Source organism: Lissotriton vulgaris, chromosome 8, assembly GCF_964263255.1.
Source record: "Lissotriton vulgaris chromosome 8, aLisVul1.2, whole genome shotgun sequence".
Lineage (NCBI taxonomy): Eukaryota > Metazoa > Chordata > Amphibia > Caudata > Salamandridae > Lissotriton > Lissotriton vulgaris.
The window spans coordinates 575429481-575450682 of NC_141696.1; the positions used below are offsets into that span (position 1 = coordinate 575429481).

Genomic DNA, 21202 nt, shown 5'->3' on the forward strand with positions numbered 1-21202 from the left:
TCTCCTCTTGTTGTCCTGAGCCAAATACGATGGTTTCAACATATAGGCCAGCCCCACATGATATGTTTCCTAACCAAATAAAGATGTTAATCAGCTGCTGCAAACTGCCTCTGTTTCTCTGAAATTGAATTTTCAATTTTAACTAAAGTATTAACAACCCCAATCACATACTCATGGTATTTCTCAACAGTTTCTTTAGCCTTACTGATTATAGGAAACCTGGAGAGAACATTGGCTTGGAAATCCTTTCCACTAGAAATATGATGAATATTGAAATTAAACACATGAAGGTCTGGCAGTAGTCCCTATACTCATGAGCTCGATTTCCCCATGTCCTTTTCATCAAGCACAAATACCAATGGTTTATTTGTACAGGTGTCCTCCTCTACAAATATGGTATTAAATATTATGTAGCCCAAAAGCAAAACCGATGCTTTCCTCTCTGTTGTTCTATAAGGCAGTTCTGAATTCCTAAGACCTCTCAAAGCAATACCAATGGTAATACCTTCAGCATTCACAGCTCGAGTGAGCAAACACCAATTTCTACACTACTAGCATCTACTGTTATTAAGTAGTCAGCATCTGCGTTGTTAAGATGACAAGCAGGTGCATTTATAACCCTAGACATGACTTTGGAAAAGGCTTACGTTTTCATGTGAATATTACACTCTTTCTTAGCATTTTTAAAAAGGTAGGTAACTTAGGCAAATCCTGGGTTGAATAGGGCAGAATATTCATATAACCTAAGAGATGATTTTACTTGTTCCTTGTTTGATGGAATGGGGGCAATTGTTTTTTCATTATTATAATTATATTGAAATTTCACAACTTCAGTTACATACAGAATAGTCACCCCTGAAGGCAGTGTTAGCACAAGTTGTGGAAAGCGGCAGAACTCATATCGATTATCGCCTCCAATTCCTGATAAAGCCCTGCGTAAGACTTTGAAGGTACTTCTGACCTTCAATTAAAAGACTTTGGATTTGGATAATTTGCAAATCCATCATCACTTACAGGTCCTGACGAAGGTCCCCCAAACCCCCCACGGGCACCTAAAGGGGCGGAAACATGTCGCCCATCTTCCAGGACCGACATGTGCAGCAGATTCATTACACGTCCAACTATGCACAACACTGTTTTTAATTTTTCTCATGCCCCAAACTGAATAAAGTCTTAGTTTAGGTGGCATGTGGACTCCTTTTTTTAACTCTCTCCACACGAGCACCAGGACTTCGTAATTTTAATTTCTGATCAGTACTGTAATAACCAGTGGTTCCCTCCAGGTGGAGGAAGCATAAAAGAAACCCAATGATGATGCTGTCACGTATCTGACTAAGGCGGAGAACCAAGATATACCGCCTACCAACCTGCCTACGTGAATGAAGGTTTTTCAACCAATGACGGGTAGACCCACCTGAACACTGGTAGCAGGTACAAGTGATCCATTCCCGATTGAATTTGAAATATTACTAAGGAAGCTGAATGGATCATTGCTTCTTCTTTCTCCCCCCAATCTTGATTTATAGCACATTCAGGGTAGGAAATGTTCCCCAAGCGCCACATTTTGTAGTATTGCTGTTGTAATGGCATAAATTGCATGGCAATGGCTATCCCTCTAGGGACCATTGTAGGATGTCGCCAATCCTGTTCTGATAAACCCCCAAGTTTATTTTCCCATGCTGCTGGAAATAAATCAAGTGTTGGGTGAGTTGTTTACAGTAATATGATAAATCAGGAATATTTGCTTGCATGATATCTCACTCATAGTCTAGTTTCTAAGGGGTTAAATTTGGGGAGTTCAGTCAACTGTTTAATATGTGAGTGTAGAGCTTGGTTAATTGGAGGTTACAGAAAAATTGTCAACTGTGTAGCTGGAGGAGGTCTGTAGTTGAGTGAATGAAACCAGCTGGGTCCCTTTCATTACAACCCCCAGCATCGATACTTCTTTCAAGTCACTGCCTCGGAAACACTTGAGGGCTGCAGTATCTCGAAGCACGATTCTAACATAAATTGGAGTAGCCTCAGTGAGTCTTTTATACCACCTCCAAGCCTCTAGGTGTCTTCCCACCAGAGCGCCAACACTTGCATTGTTGCTGATAGAAAAATTGGCAAGATATGATCCCTTTAAAGGCATTGAAAAAAAATGCACATACCCAATTGCCTATCTCCCTGTTGTGAATGCAGGAACTGATTGAGGGGAGTGGAGACAGGAATCTATTTCTGAAAGGTGTTCCATTCTGTAATACAACTGAACGTCTGCAGAGCTGAGGCCTCTGTCAAATAGTGGATTATAACATTTACTCCTAGCTGTTCTGGGCACCTTGTTGTCCCAGAGGAAGCTCCAGATTACCGTCATAATACTTTTGAAAAGGGATCTTAAACTGGTAATGCTCCATAGAAGTCGCAACTATTACCTAACTTTAAAAATTGCAGCTTGACCTGTAAGGGAAAGGAGGAGGGGGACCCAAGCTCTTCTTTCATCAACTGTCCTACGCACTCCGAGGTACTTAAATCCATCATTCGATAAGGTCATCAAAGCCCAGATCCTCTGGCTCTGCTCTTACGGTAAATACCACAGATTTAGACATATTAATAGGCCGGAACATTTTCAAGAAATACAAACTATTTGAAGAACCCTAGATCTGGGGTCTCGTAAGAATATTAAAAGACCCTCTGCATAGACAAATCTCCCTTGTCCACTCAGGTCCCCAAATTAAAACATCGAAACAAAGCCAGGACACAAGGGGCTCAGTGGTCAGTGCTGTTTAGGGGGTGGGGACCGGTTTAGAAATAGTCACAGTTTCCGCACTCCAAAGATCATATGGCAGGATCTCGTTTTCAAGCCTCGCCTTTATCACGGGGATCAAGTGTAAGGCCATACGACTGAAGAACTCTACAAGGGTGTCTGTTAGGATCAGTTGATTTCCATTCTTGAAGCTGGAAAAGGGCCTCCACCAACTCTTCTTCTGTGATGCTCCCCTCCAACTAAGCACCTTAAAAGGGAGGGAAGTGGCAGGTGTCTCAAATAAATTTGCCGTGTGTCACACTATGCCATGTGTCACATAGCACATTTCATGGAGGCATTCAGCCTAACAAAACACCCCCACACAGCCAATATTTTGTACAGTGCCCATTCCACAACCCATGTATAGTCCCCACCTACCTTCAATCGTCCATCTGGGTGCTGCAAGAGCAGGCCACGAGTCACTCAAGTAAGGAGGGAGACAACCGGGGAACAGTGTACACGCTAACCGTAAATACAGGCGAGTCTCCACCCAGCATCATTTAGGCTTATCTAAAAGATCGTTAACATTCCAGGAAACAACATAAAAATGAGTGGGAGCATAAACCCCTGCATTAGAAATTTTCATCTATGTGTGAGAAAATGTTCTGTGTGTGTCTTGCAGTGATGCAGTTAAAGCATCTTCCAGGAGTATATGGGAAAAAAACAGTAAGACAAAAAACAACCAAGAATGACCCCCCCAACCTGTACCATGGGCCACTGGAAATATGCAGCAGGAGGGCCAAGTTTTGCGTCCGGGTTGATTAAGTTATGCAGCAAGAAAAAAAACCAAATGATGCGGCATAATGCAGCATTTTTGCAATAGTAATACTTTATTTATTTGTCATTTTTAAACTGGGTAACACTGTATGGGCATTGGTTGCACCCCACAAGTACCAATTTAACACCCAAATTTAGCACTAATTAACAGAAAGTTGAACATTCCAGCTTTGCAAAGGGCCTTCCACCACGCAGCATCATGTGCTGCTGCATTTTTAGAAACATTTGAGCCGTTTGAGCTACAAACAATTTTCTTTTTAAATATGCAGATTATACTTCAGATGATGGACTGTGTGGCAAATGCTGCAAATTATAACTGTGAAAACCGCTGTGATAGCAGAATTGCATAATTCCAGTGGCCCTTCTTATGCCTCCAAAATTAGAAGCATCTGTTGACCTACTCAAATAAGAGAATTGCAGATGGGGAGTGGTCTCCCCCCTGGGCTCTTGAAGCTGCAACCCCCATAAGCAATAAACATAAAAGGAGAAAATATACAATAAAGGTGGTGTGGTACTGCAGCTCTGAGCCTGGCATAACTGATTTGCGCACACTGGTGGGAATGTCCCTCACACTCCAGGCCTCCCCATCACGTCATAACCAGTGTCTTCCAGGCCTCCCTTGAAAAACACTCAGTTGAATTATCGCAGTACCGTGAGGCCTAGTGTGTATGAAGTAAACCAAGACAACACAATTGAGAAAGCAGCAAAAGCACTGAGGCCTCTTAATATAGGACCACCAGGATCATTCATACGATTTCTAGAGTATCTGCTGGACATCAGTGTGTCTGCAGGATAGATCTATGTGCCCAAGCCTGAGCCTCTTCTCGCCGGCTTTGTCTCAGCTGCTCTTTCTGTTTCAATCATGGTGGATCATATGCAGTGGTCCTCTGGGGACCCAGAGCACTACCGTATTTTCCGGCGTATAGGACGACCCGGCGTATAAGACGACCCCCTACTTTTCATGATGAAATGTAGGTTTCGTCCTATACTCGCCGTATAAGACGACCCCCACTTCCGCCGGCTGGAACCTTCTGAAGTCCCCTTTCCATGTCCATGAACTGAGCGCTAGTGACGCTCCTCTACTTCCGATGAACGTGAAACGTGAGGATTATGGCGCCAGATCAGCGCATACACCGCTGTGTCTCTAGGATGAAGACGCAGTAAGAATACTGAAATGCCCCGTGGACCCTCTCCCATCGGCACTACAGCACTACGGGACTGTACCGGTGAGTAACTGCACTAAATCATGTGCAATTTTAGATTAATGTAACCGGTAAACGTGGGAGTGGAGCGCGCGAGTAGAGCCCAGGTCATATTGGAGGGTTCCACGTCGGTGGAGCGTTGCTTCCACTCATCAAAATTTAGTGTCCGGCGTATAAGACGACCCCCGACTTTTGAAAACATTTGAAGGGGTTAAAAAGTCGTCTTATACGCCGGAAAATACGGTAGGTCAATTAATTGTCTTTCGTTCAGCCGCCCAATCCTAAGCTGCCCTAGTGTCTCAAAAATAAAAGTGGTATTGGATTGCCAGATGACTGTTAACTTAGTTGGAAAAAACAGACAGTGTTCCAGGTGCATTGCCCATAGCTTTTGCTTTACCTCTTGGAATGACAGAAGTTGTTGTTGAACCAGCTTAGTGTAGTCGGGGAAAGATCATGATTTGGCTGGATTCATGTATAAGTTGAACCTTTTTCCTTACCTCCTTGAGCATGATGTCTCTGTATTTATGGTTGAGACTCCTGGCAATGATTGTATAGGGGATTCCCATAGTGGTGGACACGCAGACAGGGTCCTGTGAGCTCTCTTGATTACACATCAGGATGAAAGCTCCTTAACTGGGAACCAGGATCTCAGCGATCAGTAAAGATACTGCCCTGAATAAAGGTCTTCAAACCCCCTGTTGTGGGGGCACCTGCTCTCTGCATCTTCCAGTCTATCAAGCAACATGTGTTTCAAGACTGAGAACTGATAGACCTTGATCTTCAGCAATCTCACAGAATCCTCAAGCTCCTCAATCCTGCCCTCCGCCTCAATGACCCTGTCAGACATTTTGGAAGTCTTGCCACAGAATTAAGACATCTAGTACTTCACGTGTAATCAATCAATCAGGAATGTTATGGGAGCGTGCTACTCACTTGTGAGGGTCTCAAGGCACGGGGCGGGGGCAGTGGCAGTTTGAGGAGCGTCGAGGTCATCCGAAGAGCCAGCTCTTGAGATCCTTTCTGAGTAGGTGCAGTGTCGGACTTCGTCTGATGCGGGCGGGTGGGGGTGTTCAGGGGTGGGGGTGAGGGGGGGGGGGAGTATGTTCCAGGTCTTGGCAGTGAGAAGGATCTGCTACTCGCCCTGGCCCTGTGGATGCGATGGACCGTGGTTGGGGCTAGGTCAGCAGAGCAGAGGTTTCTCTTGGGGGTGTGGAAGGAGATTCTTTAGTTGAGGTATTAGGGTCCGGTGTTATGGAAGGCTATGTAGGCTTGTGTGAGCTGTTTGAAGGTTATTGTTTTTTCGACGGGGAGCCAGTGGAGCTTGCGGAGGTGTTGGGTGATGTAGTCATGTCATGGGATGTCAAGAAAGAGTCTGTCTGCGGTCTTATGGATGGTCTGGAGTTTGCAGAGGAGTGTTTTGTTGATTCCGGCGTGGAGTGCGTTGCTGTAATCCAGTGTGCTGGTGATGAGTGCATGGGTGACGGTCTTCCTCGAGTTGGGGGGGGGGGATCCATTTGAAGGTCTTGCGGAGGGTGTTGAAGCATGTGGAGGACAGGTCGTTAATCTGGCAGTTCATGTTGAGTAAAGAGTCGAGTATGATGCCGAGGTTGTGAGCGTGGTCCATAGGGGTGGGTGGGTTTAGGAGGGCGGGGGGCCACCAGGTGTTGTCCCATGCGGAGGGGGTGGATCTGAGGATGAGGACTTCTATTTTCTCTGAGTTGAGCTTCAGACAGCTGTTCTCATCCAGGATGCGACGTCCTTCATCCCTTCTTGGAGACTGACTGAGACTGTCGGGTTCTTTGGTGAGGGAGAGGATGAGCTGGGTGTTGTCAGCATATAAGACTATATTGAGCCAGTGTTTTTAGACCATGGTTGCAAAGGGGGCCATTTAGACGTTGACAAGGGTGGGGCTGAGGGAGTATCCTTGCGGTACTCCACATCTGATCTCTGTAGGTTCGTAGAGGAAGAACGGGAGTCTTATTCTTTGTTTTCTGCCTTAGAGAAAAGATCGAATCCAGTCTAAGGCGGTTCCCTGGATGTCTGGCGGCTAGTGTGCAGTGGTAGATGGTGTTGAAGGCTGCTGAGAAGTTTAGGAGAATGAGGGCAGCAGTGTTGCCTTGGTCAGGGAGGGTGTGGATATCGTCAGTGGCGGCTATGGGAGTAGTCTTGGTTTTGTGGTTGCTGCGGAATCCGTATTGAGAGGAATCGAGAATGTTGTTGGCTTCTATGAAGTGCGCTAGCTGGGTTTTGATGACTTTCCCGATGGTTTTGGCTTGAAGGGGAGAAGAAAGATGGGACTGTAGTTATTTAGGTCTGTCGGGTCTGCGGAGGGTTTCTTGAAAAGGGGTTTGATTTTGGCACGTTTCCAGGCGTCTGGGAATGTGGCTGTATCGAGGGAGCAGTTGGTTGTCTTAGTTTAGGTGCAATGGCGGCCCTGTGGAAGATGTGTGGCGGGCAGGGGTCAGTGGGTCCTCTGTGTTTAATCTATCATTCTTTTGCTCACCACACCAACCCAGTTTGGACCCAGCCATATGCAAATCAGTCTTGACCCTGTTCCTTATGGGAGCAGTCCAGCCCGAACTGCCAAACCAGTTCCTTCCTGGACCGGAAACGAGCATCCTGGGACCGGTTTCAGGGCATCGCCCCTCATCAGCCAGGCTAGCTTTAATCTAGTGGTGCAGTAAGCACGGGACCCACGTCTGGGCATACCCTTTCCACTTAGAGCGACAATTGCAAAATAAACAATTGATGGGTGGAATGCTGGACAATGCAAACATTCACCCCAGTCACAAGGATCTGGGTTTAATCCATCATTCTTTTGCTCACAACACCATCCCAGTTTGGACCCAGCCATATGCAAATCAGTCTTAACCCTTGTTCCTTATGGGAACAGTCTACCTCGAACTGCCAAGCCAGGTCCTCCCTGAACTGTTCCCATTGGACGCAGGGTCAAGACTAATTTGCCTGTTGCTGGGTGCAAACTGGAATGACCTGGGGAGCAAAAAAATGATGTATTTAAGCCCAGATCTCTGTACTGGGGTGAATGTATGACCTTGTTCTGCATTCCGTCCATCAATTGTACTTTTTGCTTTTGAGATTCATTGGCACAAATGTTGCCTTCTCCCCCTGGATGCTAATCAGGATGATCCAGCTCAGTTGATCTCGGATGGGCAGCAGGCTGCTAGATTATTCAGTGTGGAATGGATGACTCTGATTTAGTTGGCCGGTCCATAGCTACTTCTGTGGTGTTGCGCCGGCGGGCTTGGCTTCGTTTCACGAGCAGGTTTTGTTCTTTTTTTTTTTAATTACACTGTCGACGACCAGTTGTGACTCTGGGTGGCCGACTACCTATTGAATAGGGTTTTCTGTTCTCTCTGCTGAAGTGTTTCTTCCCCAAGAGATCTTTTTTTCTGTGGTATTTCTTTCTTGATCAAAGATCAATTACCGGTGTTACCTGCTCTTTAGAGGCATTTGTGGTAGGCATGTTGTTGTTCTTGTTACTAAGTTTGCTAAACCCTTAAGAGATCCTGTGGCTTGTTTTGCTTTTGAGGAAGGGTGTGTACAGTTTGTTGGGATGCCTCTACTGAAGCATCGTAAGTCTTCCTGATTTTTCTCAGGGAGCTCCCTTTATATTAAAAGAGTTTCCACAGGAGCAGTGGAACGTCTTTTATGGTCTTAACTTGGTAATCCATTTCCTGGACCTGACCAAGGTTTTCCCTTGGGACATCTTTTTTGTTTGTGTCCCCATATTCTTTTAACAACCCTTCTCACCTTTCTTTAGCAGGGTGCATTTCTGAATACATGTGGTGCAGGTTCATCCTACTGATCTATTCCACTCTCTGTCTGCTAGGCTGTGCATGCGAGTTTCAATTCTCTCCTTCTTTTCACAACCAGCCTTGTGCCCTTCCTCTGACTCTTTCTGTCAAGGGCTGATTATTATTATTGCATAAATGCATCCTATTTAACTTGCTTCCTCTTGTTTTATAGCATCAAGATGTTTTATATTTCTCTTTTTTCACAATGCTCCTTCTGTAGGTTGATGGCTTTATACATCTGCATATGGATTCTAGGTATTCTACTAATGGGCCATCTTTGGGGTTCTTTTATAGACTGTTCAGTTTGATTGTGCTGTACAATTTCATATAGCCTTGTCTTCAGTATTCTGTTATTGCCATGGGTGTCCCTTTTAGAGTCCCTTTCTTCATTAGAGGATTTTCTCGAATCTTTTTCCTGCAGTTTTGTCAATTCTTAGACATGCTGCGTTTGGCATATCATGCACAGGAGTCTGTCCTGGCACTTGTTTTTCCTTTCACTCAGAACTTACAGGTGTTGCCCTTTTTTCCTGCTTTTTGTGGAACTTTTGATCCTCCTATGAATATATATTGTATTTATTTCATTTGCGCCTCCCTCCGATTGGCTTTATCACAGTTGGTTCACGATTTTGGACCTTATGCTTTATGTTGCTTAGTTTCCCTTTGAGACTATGTTTATTCGACTTTTTCATTGGCTCCTGCGTTGGTAGATAGCCCTCACCATTTTGACAGTCTTGGCCTTCCATTAATGGGCCTTTACTCACCTTGGCCTGTTGTAGGTCCAGATGACCTTTGGTTTCTTTATGGCAAGGTTCCCTTTCCTGATGTTTTGTTGTGGCTTTACCAGTCCCCTTTTCAGGCTTCTAATCGCCTAGCTTAACTTCTTCTCGCGTCGCTGTTTTTTCTTTTGTTGAGGGGGTATGATTCCCCCTCTCTATCTTTTTCTCTATTTCTTTGTACTATGTTGCTAATTGCTCTGCCTCATAGTGCTTATGCTTATATGCGTCGGCCTGGTGATGCTTTCTTTCTTTTGTTGATATATTTATATTTCATTCTATTCTCTATGAATGTGTATATATGCATCTTTGTGTGTGTGTGTGTGTGTGTGTGTGTGTGTGTGTGTGTGTGTGTGTGTGTATATATATATATATATATATATATGTGTGTGTGTGTATACTATACATATATAGTTTTGTGCATAAGTAGATTTTACGTATCTATCTTGTTGTCGATGTTCTATGGACATGTCTTAGACAGGGATATATGTGATCAAGGCTGTGGAGACGCAGCTGAAACGCGTCATGCTGACTGAAGATGGTGGAATAAAGCACTCTTAAGAACATATATATATATATATATATACGGGTAAGCGGACAGGAAGCAAAGCTGACAGTGATCCGGAAGCACTACACAGCCCCGTTAGGAGCAACCACTTCTACCCCCGGCGAGCAAGACCGAATTGAAAACAGTGCTCGGTGGTATCGGACTCTCACGGCCGTGATCGAGTCCGGAACTCTGAGGACGATTCGGGAACTTTGGGTGCTTAATCAAACAAGCCGGTGCAGGAGAAAGGACACGCAAGAGAGCAAAACCACTCTGGGAACGGACTCAAATTGCTCGAGTGCGTGTGCGCTAAATAGTTTACAGACATCAACAGGTGCACCGTCATGGACGCCGAAGATGTGGTCAGAAAGAGAAGTAGAGAAGAGGCAGCAGTCAGCATGTTTGACGACAGCCCCGTGATGGAGCACCAGCAGGCGGGGCCAAGTTTTACACCAGGAACTGGGGGCAGCCGCATTAAAGAGCTTTTCAGACAACTTGAGAAAGCCATGAAGGTTGAACAGGCAAAATGGTGGGAGCAGAAATCCCTCACCAGATATTTGGAGGTGGGTAGAGTTCCGCGCGGCTTGTGGATTATGCTGGCCCCCAGCTTCGAAAACCCCGACCCGAAAATGCTCCACGAATGGGCGCAATGCAATCTGGACAATTTAAGTCGCCTAATTCGGATACTTGTGCAATATGCTGAAAGCGATGGGGCTAAACTCCAGACACAGATCAAAGAATTAAATTATCAAATCAAGGCACTGAATGAGGAGGATTTGGAGAAAAAACTAAAATGACATGACAACAAGGTTGGCTAAGGAAGAAGATGTTATTAAAAAGAGAAAAACATTTAAATTTCAAAGGGACAAACTGGACTATCAAAATGGGCGTATTTACACATTTTCAAGGAAGTTTGAGCCCCCGACAACGAATAAAACGCCGAAACAAGCACAGGCGACAACCAGTCAAAAACATCATTCGATCTCCTCTACTGACATCAGTACAGTTCCTAGCAGCGACTCCGAGATAGAACAGAGAACAACTGTGGAGCAGTTGGGGTTTACAAAGCGGTCGTTGGGTCAGGAGGTGGAGTGCCTGCAACACGACCGCAAGAAATCACTAAGATCCCATGCCTCCAACTCCGGCGCAACCAAAGGAACAACGCCAAGCGCAACCAACGGAGAAAATGCAGAACAGCCAAATCAAGGGGCAAAAAAGAAGACGTACAAAAGATGGAATCGCCGCTGAGTTCACAAGTAAGTGAAAGCATGACTATTGTGAATCTAACCAACACGCGATTAAGTCCCAAAGAACAGAAAATACTTTCACTGGGGTTATCATTTTGTCCACCATGCACTTTTGATTACGCCAAGACCAGAATGGACATTTTTTTAAATTGTTAGAAAATTAAAACTTAGGAAGCTATTTCTGGTCAATAAACAAAAAGCACGTAAGCCTCAAGATATAAATATGGTGGAGGGAACCAACTTGTCGGTAAGGGAATATGAGTTGCAATGCGACTTATAAGACCTTTTAAATGAAGGGGATTTGGATAATATTCAAGAAACAGTGAGCACAACTGTAACGAACAATCCAGGCAATACCCCATTCAAGCCTAAATCGACATTTAACCCGGTGATGGCACATGATAATATTGATGTGTTCAGTTACATGATAACAACTGAGATTAAGAAATTAAACAAAAAGACTATGATGGAAAATAAAAGAACAACGATTCATAATAATTCTTTTGGCAGCCTAATGAAAAAACTTCAAGAGGATGAAAAGACTGTAATTAGGCAATCAGATAAAGGGGGCAATATCGTCCTCTGGCCAATGCACCTTTATCTGGAGGAAGCACTTAAACAACTGGGCGACAGATTGTGCTATAGCAGAAGTGATCGACAGGCATTCAAACAAGCATGGGAAAAGTTAAATACAAAACTTTACTCCTGGAGAGGCCAAGGACTCCTGAGTGGAGACGAGTTGAAATTTTTAAAGACCAATCATCCGACAATCCCGGTGTTCTATCTGATCCCAAAGATCCACAAGGACAGTATTAGGCCACCGGGTAGGCCCATTATTTCGGCACGCGGTGGGACATTTGAAAATGTGTCCCGATATATCGATCATTTCCTTCAGGAGTTTGTAAAATCCCTGCCGTCTTATATCAGAGACACTATGGACTTCTTGCAGAAAATTAAATCTATTGTGTGGAAAAATGAATATCTATTGATCACACTAGATGTAACTGCTCTCTATACGAGCATCAACCATGCAGATGGGATGAGGGCAGTCAAACATTTTCTCAGCAAAAGACCAGTGTGTATGTTGGAACATAACAAGATGTTGTTAGAGATGTTGGAAATGTGTTTAAATAACAACTATTTTCTCTTCCAAAATCAAATGTTCCAGCAGCTGCGGGGAGTGGCAATGGGGGCCTGCTTCTCCCCCAGTTACTCATGTCTACACATGGGGCTGTGGGAGGAGCAGGTCTTGGGCAATGCCTTTGAGGAGATCATGTCCAACAAAGTGGTAGCTTGGTACAGATTCATAGACGATTTGTTTATAATATGGAAGGGGTCAACGAGTGAAGCAGAACAATTCATGAGTGACATCAACAAGAATGAATTGAATCTGAACTTCACAGAGACTATAAGTAAGAACAAAGTCAATTTTTTAGACGTAGAGGTTTATATAGAAGGAGGGGGACTGCAGACCAAATTACATCGTAAGGAAACTGCGGGCAATACAATCCTCCATGCCTCTAGCCAGCACCCCAACCATTTAATCCGAAGTATCCCCTATGGGGAAATGCTGAGGATTAGAAGAATCTGTAGTACAGATGCCGCTTGCTCAACAGCACAAATTGAGAGCAAAACAAGATTTGCACAAAGAGGCTATACAGAAAGTTTGGTGTTAAAAGCAATGGAGAGGGCTAACAAAGCAGGATTAGTCCCGCCTGCGGAAGAAGGTGTGGGGGCAGAACATGTAGCGGCAAATAATGCTGGTAGCCAGCCTAGACTAATTATGGAATATAGTCGCCAACACAGGCAGTTACAAAAAATTGTCAAGAGAAACTGGCATATAATCACAGGGGACCCTGTAATTGGAAAAACGGTGGCAAATTATCCCGCAATAACATATCGTCGCGCCCGTTCCATGAGTGATATGTTGGTCAAGAGCAGTCCAGAAGTACTAACCAGGGACAACTGGCTAGGAAAAAGCAAGGGTTTCCTAAAGTGTGCCGTGTGCAAGGCATGTACCATAGGTAAGAATAAAACAACATACAGCTCTCCATTCAGTGAGGCTGAAATTCCTATCACCAAGAAGATAACTTGTAAGTCAGATCATGTTATCTATGTGTTGGATTGCGTTTGTGGACTGTGTTACGTTGGTAGCACCAAGCTACAAGTTCACAAGCGCATATTGCAACATATGAGGGCAGTAACCAACAAAGACGAAGCCTACCCTGTGGCGAGACATGTACATTTATGCCACAAGGGGGATGTGAACTGCCTGAAATATTTTGCAATAGACATGGTACAACCTTTACGAAGAGGGGGGAACAGAGAAGCCCGTTTAAGATTACTGGAAACCCGTTACATTCTGGAGCTCGATACCAAGACACCAAATGGTCTCAACGCGACGGAGGATTTATACACTTGTCTGCAAGTAGAATAACATCATAGGACAAGAGGTATGAATCATTAGGAGATGCATAAGCCCAAAAAGAGATTCTGGGGTATAAAAGTCGTCAAACTAACTAAAAAATCTAGTACTGCCAGGTTTTAAAAGTTATTAATTCAATCACATATTTAGGGGGAAACCACATAATTTCTTTTCAGTGTGCAGGAACAACACAAAAATTCCCAAGCTGTATGGAAGCAGTAATCCGTAAAATGACAATGCCCACTGGGGCAGTATTTCCAATCCCTCTTAGAGTGCCAAATTCCACATAGAAGCGAGTTCAGTTATACAATATGCACTTTAATTTGCCAACTTTGCACAAAAATCATCCTTTTTATAAAATTGGTTTTATAAATACTTTGAAGGATATGTGTAAATATTTAATGAAATATGAAAATTGATGTTGGGGTTTATATGTATTGAAACTGATACGCTGATAAATATTTAATATAATATGTTTTGCAAATTTGCACATATTTATGTATATATTCTAAATATTTATTCTATTTATTGTGAATTTTGCACATAACCGTGGAGTAGCAAACATAGAGGGAAAGTCTAAGAATGAAAAAGGAAATGTAAAGAACTTTGAAAAAGCCATTGTTAAAAAGTTCGGATTAGGCTGAAGTATTTTGTTTATTTCTATAGGCCTGGGAACATGTGACCTTTTCTGCACTACAAATCACGAGGTGAATTTCGACCATGTCATGTGATCAAGGGCTCCAGGGCCCGAAACGCGTCATGGCGGACAAGAGGGTGCACAAAAATAAATAAGCGCTGAAATCTACCTGTTTGGGTCAGTTTCGTTATTCTGGTTCCTGTTTCCTTGGGGCGGACAACGAAGTTCTGGGTATATATATATATATATATATTATATATATATATATATATATATAATATATATATATATATTCACCAAAAGCTATCAGCCGATAGCGCAAGTCAGCACTCAACACAGGAATTCTTTCCCAAATCGTCACGGTTTATTTATCAGGAAGCAGCATGCATCGCACAACACCAACGCGTTTCGCAACTCACTGTTGCTTGATCACGTGATCAAGCAACAGTGAGTTGCGAAACGCGTTGGTGTTGAGTGCTGACTTGCGCTATCGGCTGATAGCTTTTGGTGAATTTATGAAAGCGGGGCTCTGCTTTGAAGTCGGCACCGGTGGATGAGCGCCATTGGACTACAAGTTGTTTTGAGCCATACCTGTGGATATATATATATATATATATATTTCCGCTTGCAGTGTCAGATGCAAAAGGACGGATGCAGATTCAGGTGCAGATATGTGTTTTATTTAATTTCGCCCTGCACCACCGCCATGACTCGTTTCGGGCAGCTCAGTGCCCTTGCTCACATGAGGAGTGTCATCCCTTTAAATCAACAGTGTTTCTCTCATTAGCATGGAAATTGATAACATACTATTAGGAACGTTAATATCTCAATGTTAAAAGAACATTAAAAGCATTATTGTCAACCCCGAATTCAGCCACTGGTAAACATTGACAGCCAATAAATAAATAAATAAATATTAACTAAGTCATTATTTACAGATTACACTCAAATGTTAAAAAGTCATTACATAAAAAACTCTATTACTTGGTTTTTCACTATACTTTAAAAACATCCGAATATATAGCAGCTACTGTATACTTATCCCTATATTGGAAAAAGCATATACTTCATTAATGTGCAAATGCCCAATGTAAACAAGGGGTATAAGTAAACGTTCCTTTAACTGGTAGTACTGCCCAAGTGGGCATATTTGCCTTGATGCTCCATTTCCTTAAATGGCTAAAAAAGTGCAATGTGTTCAATGTGCAAATGTGCAAATGGTCATACCTATGACCATTCATTGTGCAAAGTAGTGCAATAGGATAAAATGTATAAACAATATTTTTGTGTGTTTTTTTCTTTTTTGATTAGATTAAGTTGTAAGAAGGCTGGTTACTTTGTTATCTATGTCAGTTTGTATTAGGCTACCCAATCCTGATTACTTGTCTATCTTCCCTAGGGTATGATACATTTTTCATAAACATGAGGGAAAGTCTTCTGTAAAATTTAAGCCCTGTGGAATTTTACTGTCCAGCTCAAGGATGTAGCGAGTCTCCAGTCTGCGCAATAATGCTTCCCGGTGTCTGCCTCTTTTTTGAGGTAGGATACTGTCAATGACATAATAATTAGGATTGTGTAAATTATTGCCATGACATTCCTGTCACTGTTGGTAATAGCTCTCAGATGTTGTAGAATTCGCTTATGTGCTTGAAACTTAGTTCTTCTTACATACCTAAGCTTGCATGTACACTCCAATACATATACTGCGAATTCTGTTTTGCAGTCTAGATCCTTCATTATAGGTATTGGTTTGGGCTTGAATGGAGTGCTATACTCCATGTTTTTTCCATATTTACAGGCTCGACATGTTTTGCATTTCCTGAATCCCCCTTTCGGACTTAACCACTTAGTTGGTACAATCACCTCTGGACTGCTTTTTACCAGGGTGTTGCTCATGGAAGGAGCTTTTCTGAAAGTTAGCGTTGGTGACCTGGTGGTTTGGGTGTTCAGGACCGGATCACTCCTAATCAAGGGCCAATTTTTTGTCACTATTTTTCATATGGCCTTGTGCTGAAGGCTCTAGGAGAGAATTAGTCTGGTGGGAGCGTCATCTTTATTGATTACAGATTTACTGCGCTCCACCAAGTCTACTGCTTGCTTTAGGTCAGTTGTTCTCTTAATTGCTTTGTTTGTTTAAAACCACTTCTGAGTACCCCCTCTCTAGGAATCTTTGTTTATTCGCCTCCTGCGCCTTTCTGCATTCTTGATCATCACTACAGATCCTGCGTATCCGAAGCATCTCCCCGTAGGGGATGCTCCGGATGAGGTGTACTGGGTGATGGCTGGTGGCGTGTAACATTGTGTTTCCCGCCATGGCCTTGCGGTGTAATTTTGTGTTTATGATGTTGTCTACAATATAAATTTCAACATCAAGAAAATTAATAGTAGACCTGCTCATTTGCGCAGTAAAACCCAAATTCAAAACATTGCAATTAATATTGTCCACAAATCTCTGAGCAGATGATTCCTATCCCCGCCAAATTAAAAAAATGTCGTCAATAAATCTATACCAACATAAAACCTGACTCTTTAAAACTTCGGCATATTTAGCGTTGAGGACCTGTTTATATATTTATATAATCTTCTCAATACTCATGTCTGTATTTCTTTTGGGTAACACAAACTCCATGTCACCTTTTTCAGCTATTTCTACATGCATTGCTTTTCTTCTCCACCGTGCTGTGGGTCCTCCCTGTTGGGTGTTTCTAGGGGGTTCCACTGCCTGCAGTTCTTCCAGGACGGGACTCTGTTTTTTGCTTGGTCCTGGTGGGTTTGTAGTGGAAGTATGACTCCCACTTCCCTAATTGAACATGTGTTCCAGGTTTCTTCTTGCTGTTTTCACCCCGGATAGAATCATTTGGTGTGGATAGATGGAGCTTTACTGTGGCCCTGTTGATTACGGGATTCACTTATTTATGGTTCTAATTCCTACCTTGAGTCTGAGTAATATAGGATCATATTGGTTGGTGTATTTTGACATTTTTTTTTCTATTGCTGTGGATTTTGCTTGCCCATTCCGTGTCTCTTTTTACTGTTATTATCTGTGATTCTTCTGGTAAGGTTTATTTTTTATTCTCACATATTTTCTCGTACCGCTGGTTCTTTCGGGCTTTCATAGACCCGTTAGTTCTATATTTGAATTTTTTGTTAAGGGCAGTTCACAGACCCACCTCCAAGGATGGTGTTGCTTTGGTATCTAATTCTAAGGTAATGAATCTGCGACGACATGTCTCTATCAAATGGACAAGTTACTTTATTTTGGTAACACGTTATCTAGTAGAGAAATAGTCTAGCCGCAGATTCCTTACAGACCCACCAATCCTCCCCATTCTGCGAACTTTTTTCTTCCTACTACAAGATCCTCTTCCTTTAAAATAAAAAAAAAAAGCATAGATAGATTTAGGATGTAACCTCTTGCAGTGGTCGATTCTAAGATGTATCTATCGTTGTTGCACAGTGTTTCCTTATCCAGTTTCTGTAATGGCTCCGCATTTTGGCGTGGAAGTTGATTATTATTATTAGGGCTCCTGGTTTTATGGTATTTATTTTTTTGACATTTCCGTCTGTATTTATCCATATTTATTTTTGGGCCATTTTATCTGTATTCATATTTATTTTGTTTTTTGCGTATAAATGAAGTTGAAAAGCTGTTCATTTCCATATTTATCTAACTGATAGACGTGCACTCATACTTTCATGTCTGTCGTGTTTTAGCTATTTAAGCTGTCAAATATTACCTAACAATACATCCACTGGTAAATACTGGCATTATACCATAAATGTATGTCGACACATGCCGTTATTTAAATACATTTCATCCTGTTTTTTAAATTTCCCAGGCTGTCCATATGCTCAGCTGCTGGCCTATAATTCATCAAAGACAGCATAAAGAGTCATTTTAAAGGAGCACAATTTTCTGTATGGATCCACTTTTAACAATAAATGCAGGCAGAAAACACATTGTTTTCTGTCTGTATGTATCTGTAAAAATGGAAAACAGGGAGTCTTAATTATATTAAAAACAAGATTTGAGTCTAAGGGGATCTCTGTGAACAGACACGTTGTTGGAACCAAGGATAAAATAGAAAAGGCAACTAGAAGCAGTTGGCAGAGAGCAGGGTGGATGAATTTTCATATTCATCCAGTCAAAATGTTTTAGCAGTAAATTGAGTATTTCTTCCTCCCTGCTGAAGTTTGCGGATGATAAAGGACCAATCTGTAGGAAATATTTTAATGGGTAACCCTGTTCTTCGTAGTAAGGTACAGCTGCCCCTCATGTGCTCCTTCTGTGCTCAGTAAAATGAGTCCTATCTTGTTGCAGAAAAAAAAACTGAGCATAACCTCCATTTTCTGGAGGTGAGCGGTATTGCACTACATTTCGAATACTATATTTTCAACGGCTTTTGACTTAAAGCAATATTTTAATATGCATATCTTTCAACTATCTTCTTTTTACCTTTGTAGGGTTCGGCTGCTGGGTGCCTTGGAACATAAAGATGTTCCGAATGTCTTGGTTCAGGGACACATTTTTCTGAATACCTCTCTAACTGAAGCCTTCTGTATGGCAATTGTGGAAGCAGCCAGCTGTGGTTTACAGGTGAGTTGCTTATTTGAGATTGATGCAGCAATCATTTCTACTTATGTGGCCTCCCTATGATAATGGTATATAAATTGCATTGCAAAATACTATAAGCACCTAGCTGTGGCTAGACGGGAACTTGACCTTCTAAATAGTTTTCTATTACCGGATCAAGGGTTTTCTGAAACAAAAAGTTTGAAAATGAACTCCGTAAAGAGGTTGGCAAGGATTTTAAACTGGATATTTTTACAAACATCCTTGTTCTGAAACTATGGCTTACAAATATCACAGAATTTAGATCTTTACTATTTATTGTCCTTTGGTTACACACTGAAATGCACATGTAAATAACAGCCCAGGAAGGCCTACCCTTGCCTTCGCCGCACCATGCCCCTTTTCTGATGTGAATCAGGGAACCAATCCCTATACAGCATTTTGCAAATATGAGCAGCCTGAGAGAGGAAGATGGCATCTTGCTAAGATAAAGATAGCAGAACTGCACAGTTTTTGTTTGGTTCAACAACCATATAATACTTAAGAGAGCGAAAGAGGCAATACACCAGCCTCACGCTTGCCTCTTAGTAACACTCCAAACATAAAATTGGTATGACACCCTCAGCGTGCTTAGGGAATTCTCCCCAAGCTCTAGTTTGAGTCAATGTACCTACTGCTAATATCCCTACAGAGAAATGGCCAATTCCAAGAATTGGACAAGGTAGGCTTGCTTGCGTGCTTGCTTAATGTGACATGCTTCATCATTTGCTACCTCGTTCCACCCTGTTATTATGATACTGCCAGGGAGGACTCAACCTCAGGGTTGGGACTAACCTGAGGGAGTTCTTCGAAATAATTTACTCTGAATAAAACACTTGGATCTAGTTCAATGCTTAAAAAGCCTTAGGATATGCCACCTTTATTCGGGTGGTATCCTAGACTTGAGGAAAGTACCATAAGATAATCTCAGAGGATGTATGTGGTTACTATGACCCTTCAGTACCGCTGAGTTATTATGCATGATATTTAAAAGTATAACCTGTAAAAAAAACAAATGGTAAACATGCCCCTGTATTGAAAAAGCCCCACAAGCTATTTTCACTGTATCAAGGCAGGCTGTTCCATAGGAAAACACTGGGTTGCAATATTTCATTTAATATTGCTAATGTTGGTGAAGAAATTACTAGAAATATAATTCAAGCCCTTTTTAATCGCTATTCACAATACATTTTAATCGAAAGAACACATTTTACTATTACTTTTTGAAAGTTATCTTTTCTCTGCCTAAAACCTCCGGAGACTCCTTTGCATGAGCTCCAGCTGGCAGCTGAATAGTCCTTTGTTGAGGTATGAAAACTGCAGCCAGAGCAGGAAAAAGGCCTTGAGTTTAGGGAATTGTTTCTGTTCTTCTGGCAGGATGGTCAATTGCGCTGTATGTGTGAACTGGATTAACTTCAGAGAGCAATCTTTCGGAGACATCTGTTAAGAGACATCTGGGAAGGACTCTTCTTTTGCCCCCACAGCCAGGCATGCAATAATCAGAATGGATCTCTTTTTGACACTACAGTGTCAAATTCTGCTCGAGTGTTAAATCTCCTTGGCAGGTCTGCTGGGTACCCTAGTAGTGCATTTGAAAGGATGGGAAACAGGAGGCCAAAACAAATTTGTGTATCCATACTTTGGTTGCTGGAAAAAGGTGCTTTGTTCTACCAGACTTCTTCTGTCTCTGATTTTATTCATGGTACAGCAACTGCCCCAAACAGGATTTTAGTTTTAGATTTGGGTGGAAGGGCAGTAGAATTATCATAAGACACCCCAAGAACACACCAAGTCCTCAGAGCCCTAGTGTAGTGGGGCCATAGACTTTGGCCATCTTGTAAATGCCTAAGTGGATAGGGTTGGCAGTGGGAACTTTTACCACATTATACAGTGAATGCCCAGAAATCATCCCACCCCCCTAGTTCCTGCTTGACATCAAAGTCTCGCCTCTTGGAAAACTCCTGTATCTGTGGAAGATCACAAGAGGACAGAACCTGAGTCTTATGAACCACTGAAAGCTTAGAAAATTGGATCTGCTTTCCCTGTTGTACCCAGGACAAAGAAGCAGATGCCATGTGTTATAAGGCTACAGGGACACTAGAGAGCTACAGAAGGCCTTTTTCTGCAGCTGACATGTGGCAACGGATCCTAGACTGGACCCAGCTATTTGCCATCATCCTGACATCCTATTAGTCTCCAAGTGCCCCCCAGCCCCCCGTCCCCACCCCTCCGTTCAGGGTGAGCTTTAAAAGTGTGCTGCTGTGGTAGTTTGAGACTTAAAGGACTAAACTCAGAAAGTAAGATGTTTCACCAGAAAGAACCTGGTGGTGTATGCCACACATCTCACCCAGTCTCCTATTACTCCTATGTTCCCTGTGTGTC

At 42.6% G+C, this 21202-nt stretch overlaps 1 protein-coding gene across 1 annotated transcript in view; it reads left to right on the plus strand.

The window, feature by feature from the left end:
* Positions 1 to 21202, plus strand: part of PIGA (phosphatidylinositol glycan anchor biosynthesis class A) — a 153746-nt gene that overhangs the window by 76126 nt on the left and 56418 nt on the right. The window contains exon 4 of the mRNA XM_086934414.1: positions 18673 to 18805. Coding sequence (XP_086790540.1) covers positions 18673 to 18805 — 133 coding nt within the window. The remainder of the gene's footprint in view (positions 1 to 18672; positions 18806 to 21202) is intronic.